Genomic DNA, 23,764 nt, shown 5'->3' on the forward strand with positions numbered 1-23,764 from the left:
ATTGACTTCATATTCCACTGTTAAGTTCATGAACCCTGTTGTTTGGGTGAGACAAAAACCTCACTGTGTTCAGTGTGTTTCACCGACGCCGAGTGTTTCAAGCCTTACTTGCGTCAGGAGTAAATCTTTTCCTTTGTTGAGAACCAGACATCTGTTGGAGCAGAAACAGAACAGATCATCATTAATGAACAACAAGATTGCATCTAAAGAAAAACTAGGAATGTTATATCACCAGTTCACCACACTCCACCCACGCTGTATTTTTTAAAACTTACTCTTTCAGCAGATTATGATGTAATGATGATTATGATGGTAGTGCCAGTGGTAGTTGAGCTATTGTATAAATATAGTCTTTCGGCTCTACCGAGGTTAAACTTTAACTGGTAGTTTTGCTGGTAGTTTCTGAGTTTTTTGCTTTGTTTTTGCTTTGTTTAACAATGACAGTGAGATACTTGTTGCACTAACTAGCATTGACTGCTACGGTCTCTTTTTGTAAGACACTTTATGTATATATACGTATATATTATTCGCCTCCTCTATTGATGCACCTTCTCTTTATTGGTACTGTACTGCTCTTGTTTTTTCCTCTTATCTATCTTTTTTCTTACTTCTTCTGTAACTTTGTAAAAAACTGTATACTGCTGTGCTACAACTGGACAACTGAATTTCCCCCTTGGTATAATAAAGGTATCTATCTATCTATCTATCTATCTATTAGGGATGTTAATCGCCGCATTATTTGCGAATCGACGCGTCGCGGCCGAAAATCGACGCGTCAATCGACTTTTTTCACTTTTTTTTGCCCCGCTAATAAGCTGCAGCTGAGAGGAGACCACAACGGCGCATTACTTTAAGCAACACAACTTGCAGCAGCACCCACCAGAACTTGCATCAAAGCCCTAATAATAATTATAATAAACAATTGCTCTTCCTTGCGTTAGCATGGAGTCTGTTCTCTATAGACTAGAAGCGGAGTGACAAAAGTCCATGGAACCGTTCCGTAGTGGGAAGCTGGGAGCGCTCAGGCTGGCATGGCACCCTAGCCTAGTAAACGACCAACTTCCGAAACAAATGAAATGGTTTCTGGAAGAGGGGCGGGTACGAGGCTAATGGCACCCCAGGCTAGTGTATCAAATGTGGAGCTTTATTTTGCCTCGCTGGCTCGCTCTCCCTCCAAGAGCGTACAGTATGTATGCAGCTCGCACTCGCAGCCCCCGCTCTCCGAGCTCCATGGAGCTCGGAGAGCGGGGGCTGCGAGCTGCATACATACCCGCCTCTCTCCCTCCCCGACCGCGTCCACGGCTGTGTCGCATTAACGGCGAGTAGTGTATTTATTTTGTGTTGTGTTTTATTGTCAATCTTGACAAAATCACTGCACACGATGCGACGCTGCCATTAAATAAGCGAGCTTTCGTGTCAAGCATGCATGCAAAGGCAGGAGGTAAACAAAATACATCCAGTCAGCGCACTGCTATGACGAGTGCACACGAACAGACCAGCAGTGTTTCTCAACCAGTAGTCCGCGGACCTGACCAGCGCTGCATGCATGCGAATCTGCGATCCATGCATGCAACACAGACATTCACTCGTCCCCGACACAGAGACACACACACACACACACACACACACACACACACACCGGTCCTCTCACATTTGGAAAACGTTGACGCTTATAACGAACAAGCGATTAAAACATTTTGGGGGGAAAAACTTTAGAAAAAAATAATAATAATTTAAAAAAAAAAACTCATACTTTTTGAGTCGCGGTGAGCATGAGTCGAATTTCGAGTCGATTTTCGATTTTTTTTCACGTCCCTACTATCTATCTATTTAGATATCTGTTTTCCTGTTATGTCCCAGTGACACGGTTCAAATCAAATATATAAAGCATCCAGCTTGCCTTTTTCTTGGACTTGTCCATCTATCTATCTATTTCGATATCTGTTTTCCTGTTATGTCCCAGTGACACGGTTCAAATCATTTTATATAAAGCATCCAGCTTGCCTTTTTCTTGGACTTGTCCATGGCACTAAGGGCCGCAATCTTGTTTTCTATATCAGACACCTGCATTGAGAGAAAGATGGTACATTATTAGGAGGTTAGGGTTAGGGTTAGAGATTAGATTGGAGTCAGACATAGAGTATAGTTACTGTCTGTTATGATAGAGGATACTTATATGCGGCCCATGCAGAGATTCATAGTTTTTGTTTTGAGTGTGTTTGGGGGGTTTGATTTATTACAGTATGTCAAATATGTAAATCTCTCCTCCTAAGATACAGTATGTCACAAGGAAAACTTTCCATTCCACTTAAAGGGGTTTTAGTGGTTAAACCATCCCTATTCTGGGCCGAACATTCACCACAAATAGCTGATCTACAAGCTATTTTACACAATGATCCACAGACTATTTTACACAACGATCTGCACTACAGGCTATTTTACACAGCAATCTACAGGCTAACGCATCACATTGGATGTACTAAAGCAAGATTCTGGTGCAGAAAGCACAAATTAGTTGGCCAGATGAATGGAGAACCGAGATGACTGGAGGCGCCGATGGAGGGCTTGTCTGAGGACAACATAGAGCTTTTAGATCTGCTATTTTTGGTGAAGCGACTTGGGGCCCTATTTTCGTCAAACTCTATTGGCATGTTTTACTATTTTAAGCACATTTCACTGTGGATTGGCTATTTGAAGTATTTTAAAATGTTTTTCAAAATAGTTAAAAAAAAAAGGCAAAGAAGTTTAGACATACTGTAAGGGGTGAGACATGGGCGAAAATAGGGCCCTTGGTGTAATGTAGGCCGAAAAGATCGGAAAACCCTGGTATAGTATACCATATCTAAATGGCTTGGTCATATAGTACATCCTTAATGTCATGTCCAGCCGGGTTTAACTTTGAACCCACCTCACTCTCGGTGCTCTGGACCCGGGCGGCGGTCAGAGCCACCACGTCCTCCAGCTCGGACAGGTCAGAGTCTGTGGTTCCTCCCAGGCGCTTCTTGGTGTTCTGCTCCAGCAGCCGGAGCTTGGACTCCAGCTCAAAGGACTTCCCTGCTGCCATGTAGACCTGCGGGTGTGGAGATCATCACACCCTGGTTGGTACCTTCTGACCTCAAGCTGCTGCTGCTGCACCTCCGTTCATTACCACACTGCCAAAGATCCTCAGTGTTTGTTGAACTCTTGAGAAGCATGCAGATGTAAGCAGTCCATGTACTGTAACATGTCTATTTGCTTACACGTGCATGCTTCTCATAGCTTCAAATGGATAGGTTTGCACAGAGGCTTTGACTGTGTAGGGCTGGGTATTATGGGATGAGTTTTCTTACGTACCAGTTCAGACTTACTGGTTTGACAGAGGGGTTTAATTTATTAACTGGCCTAACGTGTTTCACTATGTGTTGGATTAATTAAGAATTTGTTAATTCAACTCATTAAAAACAAACGTGTTGCAGTAATCAAATATTCTGGAGCTTTTCCTTTTTATTATTTCTTTGCTGCTTTATAGCTGTTGTTATGACACAAAGCCGAACTGCACTGATAGGCACTCTTTCCAGATACCCAGCCCTATTTATAACACATTCCACACATGGCAACCGGGCACAAGCAAGCACTCATTCCGAGCAACACGACAGGATGGCGTGGCTTAGTTGCAGCTCCAGACACAAGAGGTCAAACTAATCACCCGAAAAACATCCCAAAACTACTCTGTAGAGCCCAAAACATGCCAGATGCCAGTCCGTTTGTTGTTGGGGTTAGGCTATTTTATTTATCTTTCCTGGCATGTTTTGAGTAGTTCTGTGTAGTTTTATATGGTCTTGGGTTGTTGTAGGTGAATAGTACGACCCAACAGAAGTGGGTAAGCGGGGAGACAAGGAAAGAGATGTTGTAGAAGTCCCCCCTTTTATACATTGCAAGTATCCTGCATTATAGGGCAGAGAACTCTGTTTATAGAATATACATGAATTGACGGGTTACAGGCTCTAGTTTTTTCCACAGCCGATCATTCAAAGGTACAATACAAATATTTTAATTGACACTTTATTGTACTTTTGGCCATGTAGTAGGCTCCAGTGGGCTTGAAGTGGACAAGCATTCTGTTCCAAAGAGGGACTTCTACACCTGCCATTTCTGAAGCTTACATTTTCCTCAAGTTCTTTGTAAGTCTCTTCTGCTTGCTTAACGTCAGGCACTGATAAGTGGGCTCTGACAATAGGCCCAGAGTGGCCGTACTCCACCATAGCGTTTTCTGTGGCATTTATGGTTCTGAGAACCTCAGTGGTGAGGTCACAGAGGGCGGTGGCCGTGGATCTCTGAAAGCCATGGAAAGGGACGCGTGTTAGTGGGCGCTCCAACAGATACGAGTCACCAGTGTTAATTTCGTCAACTAAAACTATGCAGGGTTCCCACGGTCATGAAATTCCTGGAAATATTTTGAAATTAGAAACATATTTTTCCAGTACTGGCAAAGTTTGGGAATTGATCAAGGGTCCTGGAATGTCCTGGAAAAGATTGATATGCATTGTCTTTGGTTAATGATTGTGTTAATACCTCTGAAATGACAAATTAAACATGGGCCAAATTGTCAAATATTAGAGGCAGAAATTGTGAAAATAGCAGATCTAGATTGTCTATTTTCACAATATAACCGTGTTATACAAAATTTCTCAACTCTTAGTGCTTGTCAGGGTGCCAGGGTCCCCAGTTTAAATATGATTATTTCGGGGGTCGCGGCCTGAAAAGGTTGAGAACCACTGGCATACACTACCTGTCTTTGGGCATTGCACATAGGAGTAAGCAACTCGTTATTGAGCTGAATTATTGTTATATAGTCCTGGAAATCTGGTTAAATATTCTGGAAAAGTTTTGGAAACGTTTTGGAAATTAATTGGTAAAGATGTGTGGGAACCCTGACTATGGCAAGAAAATGTTCAGGTTTTCTGAAAGCAAAACCAACCAGGACGAATGCTGTTAGCATAGAAGCAGTCAGATTGATTATTTTTGTCTTATGTAGTGGGAAAACATATAAGATTTTATAGAAACAGTGTTGTTATTTAGTTTGAAACAAAACAGCACTGCTTTCAGAGAACGGCTGAATTAAAAGGTATGTTATCAAACAGGCTGGATTGAGCTGGTCCCCTGGGGCCATAATTATGTTGTCCCATCCCGCGTGGGTTTATATGATATAAATATAAATGATGCCTTATCTATAGGGGTCATCGCCACGTTGGCTTGTGGAGTTCTATTTTTGCAACGGACATACAAAATGAGCCAGCCGTAAATATCATTACAGGTCTGTAACTCTGAGAGATCCACGCAAATGGAACCAAATAGACCTTTACAGGTCTCAGAGTTATGGGGATCCTTGGAAATAAAACGTCTGGGCATCGTTGTCCTGTGTCATACTGTAGTGTCGTAGTAAATCAGTGTCATACATATTCTGAGGAAAATCTGGAGACTTTGTCATTCAGTAATTGGCATTCAAAATAAGGACATAATGGCGTGTAAAAACTAAATCTAGAATTTGCCACGGATGAGGCCAAGTCTTTGCCAAGGGACACGTTTGTCTGTGTATGGACACATTGATGACCCCTGCTTACTATCACACAACACGACTCCTACAGTATACCTTCTGAGCGTCGGTGGGTAACTCGTCGCTGGAGGAGCTGAGGTCCAGGTCCTTCAGGGTGGCGTTGGGGGTGTTGGTGGGGCCGGGACCACTCCTGGCTGGGATCCCCCTGGGCAGGGAGTAGGGCCTCCTGCCGCCGGGGGCGTCCTCGTCCGAGGACATCAGGCCCTTGTCGCTGAGGTGTCCCGCCAGCTCGCTCAGCTTCCTCCGCAGCTTCTCCTCCTCGGCCTGGGCGGCGGCCGGAGATGTGGCCTGTGTGTGTGTGTGTGTGTGTGTGTGTGTGTGTTTAGTTTAGTTTAGTTTAGTTTATTTGATCATCATATATTCATACAGGTCATACATTCATTTAATCATTATTACAGGTGATCAAAAGGAATAGGCAGAAGCTGAAAGCTTGTGGATGCCTATCCTACATGTTCATGAATTAAGTCATTGATTAATTATAAGTGTTCAGATTATTATTATTTTTTTTTTTTCAAAAAAAAAGAAAGAAAAGAAGAAAGAAAAGAAAGAAGAAAAAAGAGAAAAAAATATTTAAAAACTAAAAAACAAAATGTATAAGGAAATAGACTTGATACATTCCAATTATAATAACAGTTCAAGAAACAGAGATATGTTACAAAGTAATTGTAAGAGATAATAATAGAAATAATAATACTAACAAGTACGAATAAGTGATAATGATAATGAGACTATGAAATGCTGTATTTGGCCAGGATATTTAATTTGAGTATTTTTTTAAATTGTGAAATGTTCTTACTGTGTTTGATCTCTTCTGTCAAACTATTCCAAATCTTTACTCCACAAATAGAAATGCACATACTTTTTTTGGTGGTCTGAACAGATCCTTGTTTAAAATTGAGTTCCCACCTTAGTTCGTAGCCACCTTCTCTATCACTAAACATGTTAAGAATGTTAGCTGGAAGCAGTTTATTTCTTGCTTTGAACATCATTTGAGCAGTTTTGAACTCTACTAGGTCGGGAAGTTTCAATGTACAAGACCTCAAAAATAGATTATTTGTGTGTTCATAAAACCCCACTTTATGTACTATTCTTATGGCCCTTTTTTGTAATATAAATAAAGGATGAATATTACTACTGTATGTGTTTCCCCACACTTCCAGGCAGTAGGACAGATAAGGCAGTATGAGCGCATTGTACAGGGTTAACAGAGACGTATAATTAAGTATGTCCCTTGTTTTCCCTAAGACACCAACGTTCCTTGCCACTTTTGCCCGCACATACTGTATATGGGATTTCCAATTTAATTGATGATCTATTACTACTCCCAAGAACATATTTTCGTAAACTCTTTCCAGTTGAATACCGTCAATTTTTAGTTCAATTGGAGTGTTTGGTGGAATGATTTTATTTCCAAAAATCATGAATTTGGTTTTTTTTAGGTTCAGAGATAACTTATTTAAGGCAAACCACTGCTTTAGTTTGTAGAGTTCAGCTGAGACCACATCCAGTAGTTGTTTAATGTTTTCCCCCGCACAAAGGATGTTTGTGTCGTCGGCAAAAACCACACAGTTCAGAATGCTTGATACCTTACAAATATCATTTATATATAATATGAATAGTTTAGGACCTAATATTGATCCTTGCGGTACCCCACAGGTGATGTTGGAGCATGCTGACTTATATTCATCAATTTGAACATATTGCTGTCTATTTTCAATGTAGCTTTTTATCCAATTAAGCCCAACGCCTCTAATTCCATATCTTTCCATTTTTTCCAGGAGAATATCAAAGTGAATTGTGTCAAAGGCCTTTTTCAGGTCAAGAAAGATACCTATTGCATATTCTTTATTTCCAATTGATGATGTCAGTTTTTCAGCAAGCTCCATCAATGCCATGTTAGTAGAACGTCCAGTTCTAAAACCATATTGACTGTCAGATAATATGTTATGTTTTTCAATAAAGCTGTCTAGTCTTGTAGAAACAATTTTTTCCAGAATTTTTGAAAACTGTGATAGCAGTGAGATAGGCCGGTAATTTGTAAAGAGATGTTTGTCTCCAGATTTATAAACTGGGATTACCTTTGCCATTTTCATCTGTTTGGGAAAGAGGCCCGTTTTTAGTGACAGATTGCAGATATATGTTATTGGGTCAGCCACTTCAGTAATAACCTTTTTTAGGAGTGTCATGTTTATACCATTTCCATCAGTTGATGTTTTATTTTTGAACTTTTGGACAATGTCAGTAATTTCCTTTTTGTTTGTGCTGTAGAAAAAGATAGTGGATGGGTTTCTTTCAACAACGATAGGAGGACCGCTGCCGGCTGTAACCGGGTGAATCTGTTTAGCCAAGTTTGGCCCGACATTTACAAAGAAATTGTTGAACCCCTCCACAATTTCATTCATTTTTGTGAGTGTGTGTGTGTGTGTGTGTGTGTGTGTGTGTGTGTGTGTGTGTGTGTGTGTGTGTGTGTGTGTGTGTGTGTGTGTGTGTGTGTGTGTGTGTGTGTGTGTGTGTGTGTGTGTGTGTGTGTGTGTGTGGGTGGAGGGACGGCGTTTGTTTTTTTTATTATGGTTGCAGTATCATTGTGCAGATAGATGCTTAAAGGTCTCAAGACATGCTGCTTTTACAGAAGATGAAAGTCTTTATCATGGTCCTTCAAATGCGTATTAAAAGGGTTTCACTGAAAAATCCACTGAGCCAATCGTATCACTTTTCTGAGCCTAATGATTTTATATATATATATATATGGGTGTAATTGAGGTCAGAAAACATACGAAAAAAGATCTTGAGACCTTTAAATTCCTCAGGGCACTAAACTGTTTTCGCATGACACTATTTGGCATAAAGAGCCAATCGTAAGGCCACAACTCTGGAATTTTGTAAACTCTGAATACACCTTTATATGCATTAGATCATAGATGAACTCAAACAGCAATTAATTTGATCAAATTAAATCAATATCGACCAAACATTTTGTATCGCCCATCCCCACTTACCTCTTCTGAAGGACTGGTCATCTTCTCCTCCAGACGGTTTAGAAGGCTCTCAATGGCCGTCATGCGCTTGCTCAGCTCCGTAATCTGCAACATCAATCCCACGAGACTTTAGATATTAGTATGAGAACCACGTAAAACGATTGTCGTTCAGAATTCAGGCGTTGAGACTAAGGATTGCCCACCTGCCCCCGGCAGGTAAATAAAACCTTCGGGCAGGTCAAGTTTGCTTTCAGGTTGCCCGACTGGGCAAGTGCTCATCTGAACAGTCTATAAACGCAACAAGACATATCTGCCTAATGACCTGAACCTGGCCAGCACGCTCTGTCTTCTGGTCTGTGGAATGTAAAATAAGAGCACTGATTACCTATATGTGCTATTTTTACTGTTGCTACACTTGTGTGAAACCATTGACATATTCAATCATAGCTATGTAGTTATTTGTTATTTGGATTTGTAAGTACTGAGGAGGTACAGTATGACATTTATATCGCACAGCCCCATCAAGTAAAGAAATAAGTGTTAAATTGAGCGGTAATTAAAAACTTATCTATCATTTATAATGGGCGATTTACTTTTCGGGCATGTAGGCATGACCTTTGGGCAAGTAGAACATGACCTGTACTTGCCAAGTGCCTCTGAAACCTTAGTGTCAACCCCTGCAAATGGTCAATCACTGTTTGAGTCAGAAGCTGATGCTACTATACTTATGAGGACATCTATGGCATTTTTTGTGTATGATATTTTTAACCATAATCCTAAAGCAGAAAATAGTAGATCTAAAAGGCCAACAGTGTGTCACACTTTGACATGTTGTGAGCTTGTTTATCTGCCATTTGGTTTGCATTAATAAGGCAGTGTACCGGCAGGGATTGTCCCAGGTTCTCCTGTGAGGATCCTCGGCTAGGTCTTCGTCGGTAGGTGCCCTGCTGGAAGGTCGGGGGGTAGCGCTGGTAGTCCTCCTCATCGGAGGTGTCTACGTACTGCTGTCTGGCCATCGTTGAGCTGATCTTAGACAGAGAGCGAGCGCGAACCATCCTGCTGTCCCCGTGGTCTTCTGCTCGAGAAGGAGAGAATGACTATTGTTAATGAGTGGGAACCTGGCCTTCTGTTAAAGGAAGAAAGACCTTTACTATGAACATTAGTACACTGGTAATGTCATTCTGAAAGTCATCTGTGCACTCTCTTAGCATGGAATTTAAGAAGCCTTTCGTGCAAAGTGACCTCCTGAAAAGACAGTGGATAGAACATGTGTGTACTACACAGCCTACACAGTAGGTAAAATGTGGTTTCAAAATCATGAAACAACTCTGTTGCTGTGAATGCTGGGGGCATGTCCACCTTAAACACAGCCATTCACCGGAGAGGTGCTGCCTCTCTCAAATGTCAAAGGCAGTCACGACCAAAGGTCGTAACCTGCTATAAGGTCACCGAGGTCTGCACTGGGGGGTTTGTGCAATGCATAAATAAGCCACCTATTATATTTGTTTATTTTCCTCAAGTTACCTTTCGCAGTCCTTATTACCTTTGCAGACTGTTAATGGAGTTATGCCAAACTTTTTTTTTTTTTTCTTTTTACATTTTTGACTAAATATCAATTTTACATCGAGGTGCCCATTCTTGGATTGCATCCGTTGTTGTTGTTTTTACCGGAACGTGCGCTGTATCCGGCCAGGCTCTTCCGGCGGCTGCTGCGCTGTGGAAACACGTCGTTGTGGTTGTATTCCATGTCGTTCCTGGAGCCTCGCTCCTCCTGGATCTGGTTATGGGACTGATACATGACCATGGAAACAGCATCACCCATTCACAATTCAGCCTTTTTATCAATGAAGAGTTCATCACGGAATGTAGCGAGAAAAAGTTACATGCGAATGACAAAGTTGTGTGTGTGCGGGCGTGCACGTGTGTGTTAACACTCCCTCTCTCCTGTCCATCTAAACTGAAAACTATCGATAAAGGGAGAAAAGCCAAAAACAAATCTCAAAAAGAAAAAACTGTGGGACTACCGGTAGTTTGCCAAACTTTGGGTTGTCTTTTTCGCATCTTCCCATTAAAGTCAATGGGGAAATTTAATTCACAAATAAATTCATATAAATTAAACTATTCAAGATACCATTTTGGCATATGGCTTGAATGTTTGCCGTGAAAACTAGGAGGAGTATTGTGCCAAACTTGGGGTCTTCCCATTAAAGTCATTGGGAAAATGGTTCCCACAGGTTTTCTGCCCGATAGCAACAATATGCACGTGCCCTCATAATTTGTGTTTGCTATTATGTATGATGAATCTGATTAACTAGTTGTAGTACAGCCATGAACCAGCCCACAACAGCCCTGCCAATCGGGCTCAGCCCTATTGGCACAACGGTTTGTGCATTGGTCTGGCGAGTGGGAGCCCTGGGTTCAACCTCTGCTTACGTTTCACTAACACATGCATACGTGTACTGTGTGTGCGTGCACTACCTGGATAGACTGACGTCGAGAGTATGTGAAATATTCCTCTGCGGCATCAAAGTCCATGGGATGAACTGAGAGAAGCCTCTTGTTCCTTCTCGTCTTGAACATCAACAACAAAACACAACAAAATAGCAGAATGCAGAGAAACTACTTTAGCGAAACCTCTTTACTTCATCAGATCACAACAGCTTAAAGGCCTGTCCATAGTATCTCCGAAATGTTCGGTGGGTTGAACTTTACGACTAATGCTTTTCAGAAGTCGTGAGGGACATAATTTGATGATCAAAAAAGGACCTTTTGACCGAAAAGGGTAGTTTTGGGAAGATTTGGTCAAAGTATGGACAGGGCTTAAGGGCTCTGCTGGGCAGAATGTAATTCCTCAAGCCATACACTTCACATTCACAACTACACACTCTCAAATACTCAGTGAAATAGACAACATTCAGCCACTAGATGACACTCTTGCATCACCTCTTGTTGCATAAGGTATGTTATTTCACTATCAGGCAGCAATCAGGCAGTTTGCCAAATTGTCAGGCCAACTCAAAGCCAGGGGTCATCAATATGACCCGAAATGTGTCTGTGGCAACAGTGTGGTGGTGGCAAAGACATGGAAGATGTGGCCTTTTTTTTCCTTCTTTTTTTTTACACACCATTATAATGTTCTTATTTTGATCATAAGACCCAATTACTGAATGTCTCTAGGTTTTCTTCAGAATATGTATGACACTTATTTACAGTACTATGAGAGAGACCACTAATGGTTCTCAAATGTTTTATTTGCACTTTTGCAGGGACCCCCTTAAATCTGAGAGTGTACAATGGACCCTCACAGGTCCATTTGGTTCCATTTGTACACTCTCAGAGTTACAGACCTATGGACATTCTGGGCTAGCTCTTTGTATGTTTCTGGTATGGTAAATGTCCTCCACAAGCCAGCATGGCATTGGGGATGAGTTCTGCTCAAAGTGTTTTGTTGAAAGGTAAAAGGACAACCTTTTTTTTTTATTATTATTTTTTACAAGGCTTCATATTTCAGATTGTAATCAGAGAAAATAAAAGATGAGCGTTAAAATGTTTTCATTTACTGCTATCGTTCTATCGTTTTAGATATTTAAATTATTTCGATTGTGGCTAAATATGTATTTTTTAGACACACTAAGCCCATTCCCAAGATGCACCACAATCTTTCATGGGCAGATGTGACTTATAGGGGCTAGTTGTGTTACTGTAAATAGTAATAAAGAAATTGCACACTCATCTTTTCTTTTCTCTAATGACAATCTAAAATATGAACCCTAGCTTGTTGTAAAAAAATAAAATAAAAAATAAACATTTGTCCTTTAAAGCACTATACTTTTAGATAGTTAGCATTGCTATAGACCAGGGGTTTTCAAAGTGGGTGACTGTGCACCCTGGGGTGCCGTGACAGCAGTCCAGGGGTGCCGCGAGATAATTTGATAATAGTTGGAATTTATTTCGACATTTAAATCTTTTTATTTAGTATCATTTTAAGCTTGAAGTACGTTATTTTCAGTCAGTTCTAACCAAAATGGCTATTATCTCAATGTTTTCCTCGCAACTTAATCGCTAAAATATGCAGTAAATAGAAGGTCCTGGGAGTGAAAAATATGAATATGATGTAGGGGTGCCTCGAATGAAAAAAATATTTCTAGGGGTGCCTTGAGCCAAAAAAAAAAAGAAAATGGGAACCCCTGCTATAGAGTGTAGCCTATGTTCAGTAACAGGGGTCTCTCCCCATCTCCCCAGCTCTACGATAAATGGAAGATACATTTTCAGGTAGGTGTCAGCATTTCAGCCGATCAGGAGAGAGTGCCCATTTATCAGCTTAATTGCGACCGTCAGGGAGCAGTTTACTATGAAGTTTACCGCATCAGTATGACATCACACCACATGTGTACACAAACCTTTGTGTACGTTGCTGTGGCAACAGTCTGTTGTTGCTGGTTTGTTAGTGTACGTTAGCAACCACCTTAGCAACCATGGTTTTACACTAGCAACCAACTGTTTACCCTAGCAACCAACTGTTTACCATAGCAACCATGTTTTTTTACCCTAGCAACCAACTGTTTACCATAGCAACCAGATACGCAGAGCAGGGATCTCCATATATGGGCATAAACAGGTGACATCACACTGATGTCAGATACTCAGAGCAGGGATTTCTCCATAATATATGGGCATAAAAGGGATTCTGTTAGGGATCTCCATATATGGGCATAAAAGGGATTCTGTTAGGGATCTCCATATATGGGCATACAAGGGATTCTGTTAGGGATCTCCATATATGGGCATAAAAGGGATTCTGTTAGGGATCTCCATATATGGGCATAAAAGGGATTCTGTTAGGGATCTCCATATATGGGCATAAAAGGGATTCTGTTAGGGATCTCCATATATGGGCATAAAAGGGATTCTGTTAGGGATCTCCATATATGGGCATAAAAGGGATTCTGTTAGGGATCTCCATATATGGGCATAAAAGGGATTCTGTTAGCTGTTAGTGATCTCCATATATGGGCATAAAAGGGATGCTGTTAGGGATCTCCATATATGGGCATAAAAGGGATTCTGTTAGGGATCTCCATATATGGGCATGAAAGGGATTCTGTTAGGGATCTCCATATATGGGCATAAAAGGGATTGTATCCCAGATGATGCCCTGTTAGGAGATCCACACTAACAGAATCCATATATGGTCCTACCGACAACTGCTATAAGGAGATTCAACTTCAATGAGTAACCATGGCAAACTGTCAACTGCCCGTATGTCTTGATAATTGGTAAAACAAACTTTTGGCCTATTTGTGGAGATAAGCGACCAACGGTCGCTTATCTCCCGATTAGGGAGTCTTACTGGTCTTTGTAGTGTTCCAGTTCCAATTTTGTCTGCTCATTTCTTTGTGTCACTACTTACAATTTAACTTATTGCGACCGTAAGGTCGCAGTTTAGTATGAAAACCTCCACCGGCCGTCCGTCGGTCACACGTGCGGTCGACCGCACGTCACACGTGCGGTCGACGTGTGATGAGGTCACGATGAGTCATCTATGCCCAAATATAGATTTCTAGGTCAGATGGCCCATAGAGTTTGTGATGTCAAACCTAGCAACCCAATATAAACAAACCTGATGTCAGACCTGAAGTATCCTTTTATACCCATATATGGAGATACAGAGATCTCCATATATGGGCATATTAGAAAGCTCATATATGGGCATATACGGATGACATCAGGGATATCCATATATGGGCATAAATGAACAAGGACTGACAAACACTGAGATCTCCATATAACCTATGGGAATATAAGGGACGAGGACTGTCAGCTTGTAGACCTATTTTCTAAATATTGTTGTACATTAAAAACTTGAAATGGGTCGTTCTGCATAGTACTTGGGATTTGTTGATGTAAATGTTCACATAGAGTGTAATAATTGGTAAAACAAACTTTTGGCCTATTTGTGGAGATAAGCGACCAACGGTCGCTTATCTCCCGATTAGGGAGTCTTACTGGTGTTAATCTGTATCCTGATTGGATACAATTAGTTGCGACCATAGGTCGCATTTACTACCAAAACCTCCACCGGCTGTCCGTGGGTGAGTGAGTCAGTCCGTCCGTCACACTTTTGCCCTGCTCATATCTCCACAACCGTCGCCCCCATCCATGCCAAATTTTGCACACACACTCCTTGACTGCCAAACTACAACCTCCAAGGACCCCCGGAGCCCCAGGGACCCCCAGGTCCCTGGGGGACCCCCAGATGTAAAAAATGACCAAATGTGCTCACACGTCACACTTTTTCCCTGCTTATATCTCCGCACCCCTTGACCCGATCCATGCCAGATTTTACACACACACTCCTTGCCTGCCAAACTACAACCTCCAAGGACCCCCGGAGCCCCAGGGACCCCCAGGTCCCTGGGGGACCCCCATATGTAAAAAATGACCAAATGTGCTCACACGTCACACGTCACACTTTTTCCCTGCTTATATCTCCGCACCCCTTGACCCGATCCATGCCAGATTTTACACACACACTCCTTGCCTGCCAAACTACAACCTCCAAGGACCCCCGGAGCCCCAGGGACCCCCAGGTCCCTGGGGGACCCCCAGATGTAAAAAATGACCAAATATGCAAAAATGACCAAATGACCACCCCAACGGGGCTGCTCACGGGGAATTCCCGGGGACCACCGACTCCTGGTGCTCCAGAACGGATGCAAAAGTGGTGGTGCCCCCAGTGGAGGACCCCCTGCCACTGCAGCGCACATAAAATGCCGTAACTCGGGCTAGGAGCGTCCGGGAGAGCCCGGGCCGGTACCTATTCGTCCGCCAAGGCAACGCGGAGACCCCACCCCTCATTTCTCACATGGCCCTATTCTAGTGCCACCTTCAGGCCGATTTTTAAAACACATTTTTGGACACTGCTCCTACAGTTTTTGCCCTAAAATCACAAATATCACTACACAGCATGTCTACACTCATGTCATCAACATGGATCAGGAAGATTTTGGAAAAACACATTTTTGCCCTATTTGTGGAGATAAGCCACCTACGGTCGCTTATCTCCCGATTAGGGAGTCTTACTGGTATACTGGCCTGAAAATGTATTTTCTTTTTATTAAAGAGCTGCAGAGACATTGATACTCCTGTTACTGAACAAACACACTATAGCAATGAGTACTATCAGAATATAGAGCTATTTAATACTTATTTTAACCAAAGACAATCCTTTACCAAACAAAACAATACATTTGGACTGGACAATATAACGGGGAAAGGCGATGATTTTATTCCACATGTTTTTAAAAGCTACTGTAATAAAAGTTACTGTAATAGTTCTTTATTTTTTTTACCGATTTGTAGCGTTGAGCTTCAGCCTCTCCATGGTCGTCCTCGTAGCCGTTATAAACACCTGGATGAAAAAAGTGACGATCAGTTACTGAATTACATTAATTAGGGTAGTTGTGTACACCATTGGTTCTCAAAGTGAAGTGTATAGTTGTCATGAAATCACAATCATTTTAAACACTATCAATTTTATCCACAAGCTCACAGAGCATTACTTTGTGCCGTGCTGAGATCTTGCATACTTTATATTGAAACATTTTGAATAATTTTAAATTTAGATTTTCTATACATAAATCTTCTCTTCTGGGGGTCCCTGGCACAGAATATTTTCAGGTGTGGACTGAGGCCAGATAGACATTTTGTGGTCCTTGACACTGAGACACTGTGTACCCCCTCCAATTGTATACAGTATATTATGTTCCCCATTTCCAACATTTTTCTAAATCTTTCTAAAATATCAGATGTGTGTGGATGAAAGTGATGCGCTGTAAATCGTGTAATTGTTTAAAAACTCTAGGCCTATATCGTTGCTGTCTGTTGGAAACCTTATCTCCATACACTGTGTTTTTTTGTAAAATTAAAGCTCTATTTGATCATACTACAGCATCACAAAAGCATCAAAAGTAGCTGATCGGCAAGCTCGAAACGCTGCCTGAAGTGGTGTTTTGAGCTTGCAGATCTGCTTATCTTGCTACTTTTGAATTTGAATTTGAATCCTGAAAAGTTTGAACAGTTTTGGACATGAGGTTTCCAACGGACAGAGACAAAATCAAAATTCACAACAAAATCATTGTAATATAATTTCTTTGGTGCAGTAATGATGATGATAATCATGTGTTCACCGGTGTGTGTGCGTGCGTGCAACGTGTGTGCGTGTGCGCGCACACATGTTTTTATAGAGCATTTTACAACAAGCTTTGACCGTGACTCAGCAAATCATAAGCAAGAATTGGAATTATTGAATGTATAAGAGCAGACAAACAAATGATTTGAATGTGATTTTAAATGTTCATATTCATGCCTAATAATACTGTATATATTCATGCATAATAACTCACTGCGAACATCAGGCATGCTTTGAGTGTCATCATCTCGACCACCTGAGAGAAGGAAAAAACAATGTATTATTGTTTTCTTCGGAATCGGAGACGTTATTTCCAGATACGTACATATTTTGCTTGCAGGAATCTAACAATAATATCTCAGGCAGAAACCTCATCTCTATAGAGCAGTGGCTCCCAAACCGTTTAGCTTGAGACCCAAAAGAGTCACTAGTTTGTCCCAGGAAACAAACGGAAAATGGCAGATCTACAAGCTCACAATGCGTCACCTCGCACCGCTTTGCAAGCTTGTAGATCGACCATTTTCACCGTGCTCACACATTTCTTTTGGCTAATACACACACAGTGACCCATGAAAATTGGTCTGTGACCCACACGTGGGTCCCAATCCCGTATTTGGGAAACGGTGTGACCCCGGCGATTCTGTCAGGAATGTGACTCTGTGTCGTTTATGATATTGAGTTAAGTTAAATTTAGTTATTTGATAACTTCTGTGTTTTGAGGAAAAAATAAGAAAAATCGTAGGCCTACTCTTTAGATAAACTTTGACTTTTTCACCGTTTCACCGTCACTGTTGATGCTTTATATCCATGAGTAAAATTGCTGGTGTGATTTGTTAATTTGTGGAACACAGTGACGCAATTTAAGATTTGCCTTTGGGGAATCCAATGCAAAAGCAGTAAAGCAAACACTTTTATCCTACGACTATTAGTTGACTAAGAAATAGTTTAGTTGAGGACAGACCTAGTTCCCACAGTGTACTGTAACACATTTACAAATATAACCTCAACTCTGACCATGCACAGTAAATTCCTCTGCTTTCCCAGTGGGGGCTCCTCACTGGCGGGGTGAGACAGTAGTGACAACACACAAATGTGCGTGGGAAGGAATTAATTGGCATAACGACTAAATTGGGGAGAACAAGGGGAAAAAAGAACATAAACTATGATCTCACCCTCGCCATTCAGCCTCTTGTACAGTGACCTCATGACCTTGGCACTGCCGAAGCGCTTGAAACGCGTCCGTACGTTGTCGTGGTACCAGCCCACAGTGCCCACCTTCAGCACCCTGTACAAACACACATACTGTACGTCAGACAGTGTGCTATGCAATGCATTGGAATACACAGTGCAGCACCAAATGGGTGGCGTTTGTTGTAACAAGATGATTATGCAGTTACAATTTAGGCCTCATGTCGCTCTTGTGATTGTCTCAGGGTCCAAATTTGCACGTCTATGACCATGTATTTCGACATAGACACTAAACAATAATGGTGTTAAATAACATGTGGAAGCAGTTTTTTGGCTTGTAGGAAAACCTCTTTTAGGCTATACATGGTACCTGACTGACTTTAAAAAGCTGCAATCCATATAAATGTATCCTTTACGTGCTCAACCTCTATTTCAAACCCATGTCTATGACCCTGGTCTTTGACCTTCAGGCAGTACTAGTTGTCAACCAGTAGGTGTCCTGTCTGACTGCATGGTTGAAATGCAATTAATGCATGGTTGAGAATGAGATCCACTGCTCTACACTGAGACATGAGTTGTTGTTTTCTTTTTTTTTTTTCTTTTTTAGCTTAACCCAAAAGAGAAATTAGAAGTTTGCCCGGGACCCAAACTTGTGAAAATAGCAGATCTACAAGCACACAAGCGGTCGCTTCGTGCCGCTTTGCAGGCTTGTAAATGGTCTATCTTCTTAATTATATTTTTTTCATTCATGGAATTTCTTACATTTGTTTGTTTAAAAATGTATTCAATTATTTTAAACTTTTTAATTAAAAAAAAAAGAAAATGGGATTTTTACTCGAGTCCTGAGTAAAAATCTTGATTTTTCTTTTTAAATTGGTCTGTGACCCACATATGGGTCTTGACCAGCATGCATGGCATGCTATGTTAGGAAGATTCTGTATTTATTTTTCAGCATTCATTTTCTCTTCTGGGCGATTTTTCATAATCGTGACAGCCCCTATCACTCTCACCTGGTCATGCGGCAGTTGTCGCACACCCAGCCGTGCTCCTTCTTGTTGTAGCGGCTGCAGGACTTGCAGGTGAACATCTGGCAGTCCAGGCACTGGCGCTTGCTGTTCACGAGGAACTTGAAGGGCTGCAGGCAGCGGATGCAGTGGGAGTCTGCCAGGCTGGTCTGGCAGCCCAGCAGCTCCGTCTTCGTGTCCTCCTTCTCTATCTTCACCTTTAGGGTCCTGAGAGGAGAGGAGAGGAGAAAATGAGGAGGGGGAGGGGAAGGAGGAAGGAGGAGAGGAGGGGTGGAGTAAGGAGATGAGAGGGGAGAGGAGAGGAAAGCAATTTTATTCGTTTAGCACATTTCAACAAGGCAGTTCAGATGTGCTTTGCACAGAACATCAAGTAGAGCCTGGTCTCAGGTAGCCAGACAACTATTCCACAATCTCAGAATGGAGTGTCTGGAACGGCAGCTCCCGAACGGCGAGTATCGGAAGTAGCCAGTGCTGCACTGAACTGTAGTCCCATTGGAAACATAACAGAAACACAATAGCTCAGACAAAGTCATTCGAGCGGCCTATTCTTGTTATGGGTGTATAGTTTAAAACTATACACCCATAGTTTTGAAAACATCATGGAGGTAACACCAATAACACCAGGGAAAGACAAAATAACGCCCCAAGAAATATTGAAAGGAGACTTAACGCTTCCAGTAGGACATGTTATTGCTACTGCACCAAGGGAGCGGTTGCGTCACATCCACTTTATCTCGCACTCATCGTTTCCATTTCCGTGCCCCAGACTGTTGACGGGAGCATTTCCCAAATCGCGGAGTCAACAGTCTGGCCACGCGAGACTAAGTAGAACCTAACCTCCCTAACCTATTATGGATGACATTAGGATGCATAAAATACAGCGGTGGAGAGAAAGGAAAATCACACCCAGTATGAAGTGAGCGGTGCTATTTATTAAGTTAACTTCATTGAGCGTCCCGCAGAGCTTGGCCAATGTGGGATGGGGCGGGACATACGCACAATGCGGACGCGGGGGAACATTGCAGTTACAGGAAGCATTAGAATAGGGAAAGAGTGAATATAGAGGAATGGGATATTTAACTACCAGAACAGGTCAAATAACAGTTGGCAGAGTCAACATACAAAGTCCATTAAAGACCTTTTTCCAGAGCGCTGCCGTGTAGCGGTGGTGTCGCTGTGCGAAGCCGTGCCGCTTGACACCGCAGTTATACACTCTGAGAAATCAGTCTATACAAAACAATGGTAATCGGGTGAACAAAACTGAGCAAGTGGCAAAACTGGACTGAGTAATTCATGCAAAAGAATACTCATATTCTCCAGAGTCTCCATTGAGTCTCCTACTGGAGAGATTGAGTTGACTCCGCCGGCAATCAAATTACTGGCCCAGGAATACGACAAACATCCATGAATTCAACCTTCATGCTGTGTGTAAATTGATAGAAAATAAGTCATGTTTTGGGTGAACTGTGTTCCCTCAGCCCTGCCTAACCTTAACCCTGCCTAACCCTAACTGTAATAGGACTAAAGGAACATATTGTTGCTGTAGGCGTACTTTTATCTCCATATTTAAACGCACTACTTGATATAACTTTATATCATTACACAAAAGCGTCAAAAGTAGCAGATCCGCAAGCTTGATGAGCTTGCAGATCATTTTGAAATTGAATCCTGAAAAGTAAACCGCTATGGACAGTTTATGTCAGTTGGCACCCGACAGAGACGTACCCTGGTAAACGTGGGACCCTGGGATGACCCGGGGACAGGTGACGTAATTCAATGCCGAAGAGAGAATATAATTGAAAATCAACACATGTATTACTTCTAACAAGGTGACATCATTAACACATCAGTAACCTCCTTAAAGGTTACCCCAACTGCCTCGGGGTCATACTCACTGGAAACTTCATTCTGAGAAGCACTCATAACTAATGACATCTCCTGTTCTTTTCCTTTCATGTGACTCACAGAATCTGAAAGCAACACTTCTAGCCTCAAGCACCACACATTAAAAAGCACGAACATTGATTAGCTTTTTACTTCTATTATCCACGTGCTTTCCGAATGTGCCCGTTTGTCTCATGAGAGACCCGTCATCGTCAAACCAGGAATTTGAACTGAGAAGTCATTCTTGGTTAACAGCAATAGCCCTGAGTGACTTGTATACGATTCGGTGCCATCTCGTTGTGCCCTTGGGGCAAGTTTAATTGGACACACAGCATGAAATGTGGACATTTAACACAGCATGTGCTGTAGTGTTCTTTGCCGTAGCCGGATGATTAGATCGATATAATGTCTGCTATAATTCCAGCTGAGCTGGAAGTTCACTGACCCCCTGATGACTCATGGTCTTAAGCACCAGCGAGTCAGTCTCAGGAGGACATTGTTGCTTCTGGGGTGTGTTGTTTAGCGGATGTAGACTATCGTTCAATTACGCCGCCTGTTTTTCCCCGCGTCGCGGGCGCGGCGGGAGGATGCGGCGGAGCGGGCCGGAGACAGACGGGGTCTTTGTGAGCGGCAGAAGAATGGGCCCCTCACGGCAGCGCTGGCTCCTCCACTGAGAGACTGCAGTGTTGGAGACGCAGCCTTGTGACCGAGCTGTGATCACCGTGAGGGTGGAGGAAAAAACAACTGCAGGCCTTCACACATTCCTCTCTCATGGACACAAGGCACCGACATATAGTTCACCACTTTAAGCACCCCTATACACTCAATAAATGAAAAAATAAATCAATACTGTTCCTAACATCAAGCTTGTAAAAGAAAATATTGAGAATGATTGATGAATGAGCTCTTGATTTTTTTGTGGTGGGGTGGGATGTTACACTTGTATAATGATGTTCCCAAAATATGGACACCGCAGTATAAGTGATTAGACACACTGCATGCACGCACGCTCACGTGCACACACACGCATGCGCGCGCACACACGCACGCACGCACGCACGCACGCACGCACGCACGCACACACACACACACACACACACACACACACACACACACACACACACACACACACACACACACACACACAATACCTTACATTAATACATTTACCCAAAAGTAACAACGAAACGAAATATAGCCCATATTCCCCCGGGCGGCCATGTATACATTTAGAATTAAAAAACAAACAAAAAAAAACAGGGTGGTAGCGGGGTGGTATTTCATTAACCTAATGGCAAGATGGCCGCCGTATGAATATGTTCTATTTCTGTGCTTACTGCAATGAAAGCATTCCATAGTTTTATGCCAGGTGCGAAATGATTCAGCGATTGACCAATCAAAGTCAAGCATTCAAACAAGCCGTGTCATGAACAGCAAGATATCTTAGTCACTTGGTCTCATGTTTTTGAGCGGTGGTCACAACGCTCCTATACGTGGCCGTGTGTGTGGGTCTGTCTGTCTGTCTGTCTGCGTGCATGTCTGTCTGTCTGTCTGTCTGTCTGTAGCCTGCAGTAACCTTTTCTGACCACACATGTTAAGGGAGGGGCGCTGTTGTTCAGGCCAGGCCAGACCAGGCACACACACACACACGCACACACGCACACACACACAGGGGGGAAGGGGGGGGGGGGGGGGGGGGAACCACCGCTCAGTTCACACGGGTGTGATTTTTGTTACTTAGATTAGTTTTTTCTGGAGCATATGTTTAAACCCGATGCTATAGGTTCATTGTTTACTTGGTATCTCAGTTTCTTTGAGGCACTACATTGTTCTCTCTGCCCTCTACTTATGTGACCTATTTACCTTGCTGTTTGTTGACAAGTCTAGCAGTGTTCATCATCACTCTTACTGCTTATTCAAGTGGCTCTGGATAAAGTGCTTAAATTGTAAATTAAAACCAGCATTTCCAAACCACTCAGGCCACAGCCCCGTCACACACACACACACACACACACACACACACACACACACACACACACACACACACACACACACACACACACACACACACACACACACACACACACATTGTAGGCATTACATTTGTTTTGACTCTGTTCCACAGATATCATATTGTGCAAATAGTCAAACTGCAAGCTCGGCTCGCACTGCAAGGCGTTTGTGAGCAATTTGGTATTAAAAAGGTTAAATTATAACTAGAAATGTGCAGATACCCTCTTTACACTCATACAGTATGTAGGTTTATTTACTGTTGAGTGAGAAAACAATAGTTCACCCAAATGAACGACAGCGGTTTTCTATGGAGACTCTTTGTGTCTCCATAGGGAACCACTGCTGGTCATCAAATCATTGTCTTGGGAATGTGACAAAAACTAAACAGATACACATTAGATATCCATGGAGAAGTCTCCAAGGGGTGAGTAATCAATAGGGAAAAAAAAAACATTTTGGGGTGAACTATCCCTTTATCATCTGGTGGGGACCCCTCAAGATAATTCTCAGGGAGCCTCCCGACCCCCCTGTTTGGGAAGCACTGAATTAAGACGTGAATAGAGGGGACCCACCCCAGCCTCTCTTCCTCGGTCTTGCGGAGGTTGAAGTCTCGCTGAATGACGTTCCATACGTGCTTGGCCTCCTCGTCCGTCAGTCGCGAAAGGTCCAGCTTGCCTGCCATGATGGCTGCACATGCGCACACACGCACGCACACACACACACACACGCACACGCACGCGCACGCACGCACGCACGCACACACACACACACACACACGCGCACACACACACACACACACACACTGACAGACGGGAGCCCTGGGACCAATGGGAGAAGTATCAGACCAGTTAATGCAGGGTTCTTCAATGTTTTTCATAGCTTTCCTAATATCTTC

The 23,764-nt window shown here is 42.5% G+C and overlaps 1 protein-coding gene across 1 annotated transcript; it reads right to left on the reverse strand.

The window, feature by feature from the left end:
- Positions 1 to 97: 97 nt before the first annotated feature.
- Positions 98 to 23,551, reverse strand: mlpha (melanophilin a; the record flags this gene model as incomplete). The annotated part of the gene is made up of 14 exons (XM_080720451.1): positions 98 to 151; positions 2,005 to 2,064; positions 2,909 to 3,070; positions 4,143 to 4,313; positions 5,630 to 5,881; positions 8,590 to 8,673; positions 9,450 to 9,643; positions 10,237 to 10,357; positions 11,047 to 11,139; positions 15,921 to 15,979; positions 16,974 to 17,015; positions 17,932 to 18,044; positions 18,958 to 19,179; positions 23,442 to 23,551. 14 exons carry the CDS (start codon positions 23,549 to 23,551, stop codon positions 98 to 100), a joined length of 1,737 nt encoding a protein of 578 aa, XP_080576577.1.
- Positions 23,552 to 23,764: the final 213 nt, after the last annotated feature.

Source organism: Nannobrachium achirus (assembly GCF_963921795.1).
Source record: "Nannobrachium achirus genome assembly, chromosome: 24".
NCBI classification, from domain to species: Eukaryota; Metazoa; Chordata; class Actinopteri; order Myctophiformes; family Myctophidae; genus Nannobrachium; species Nannobrachium achirus.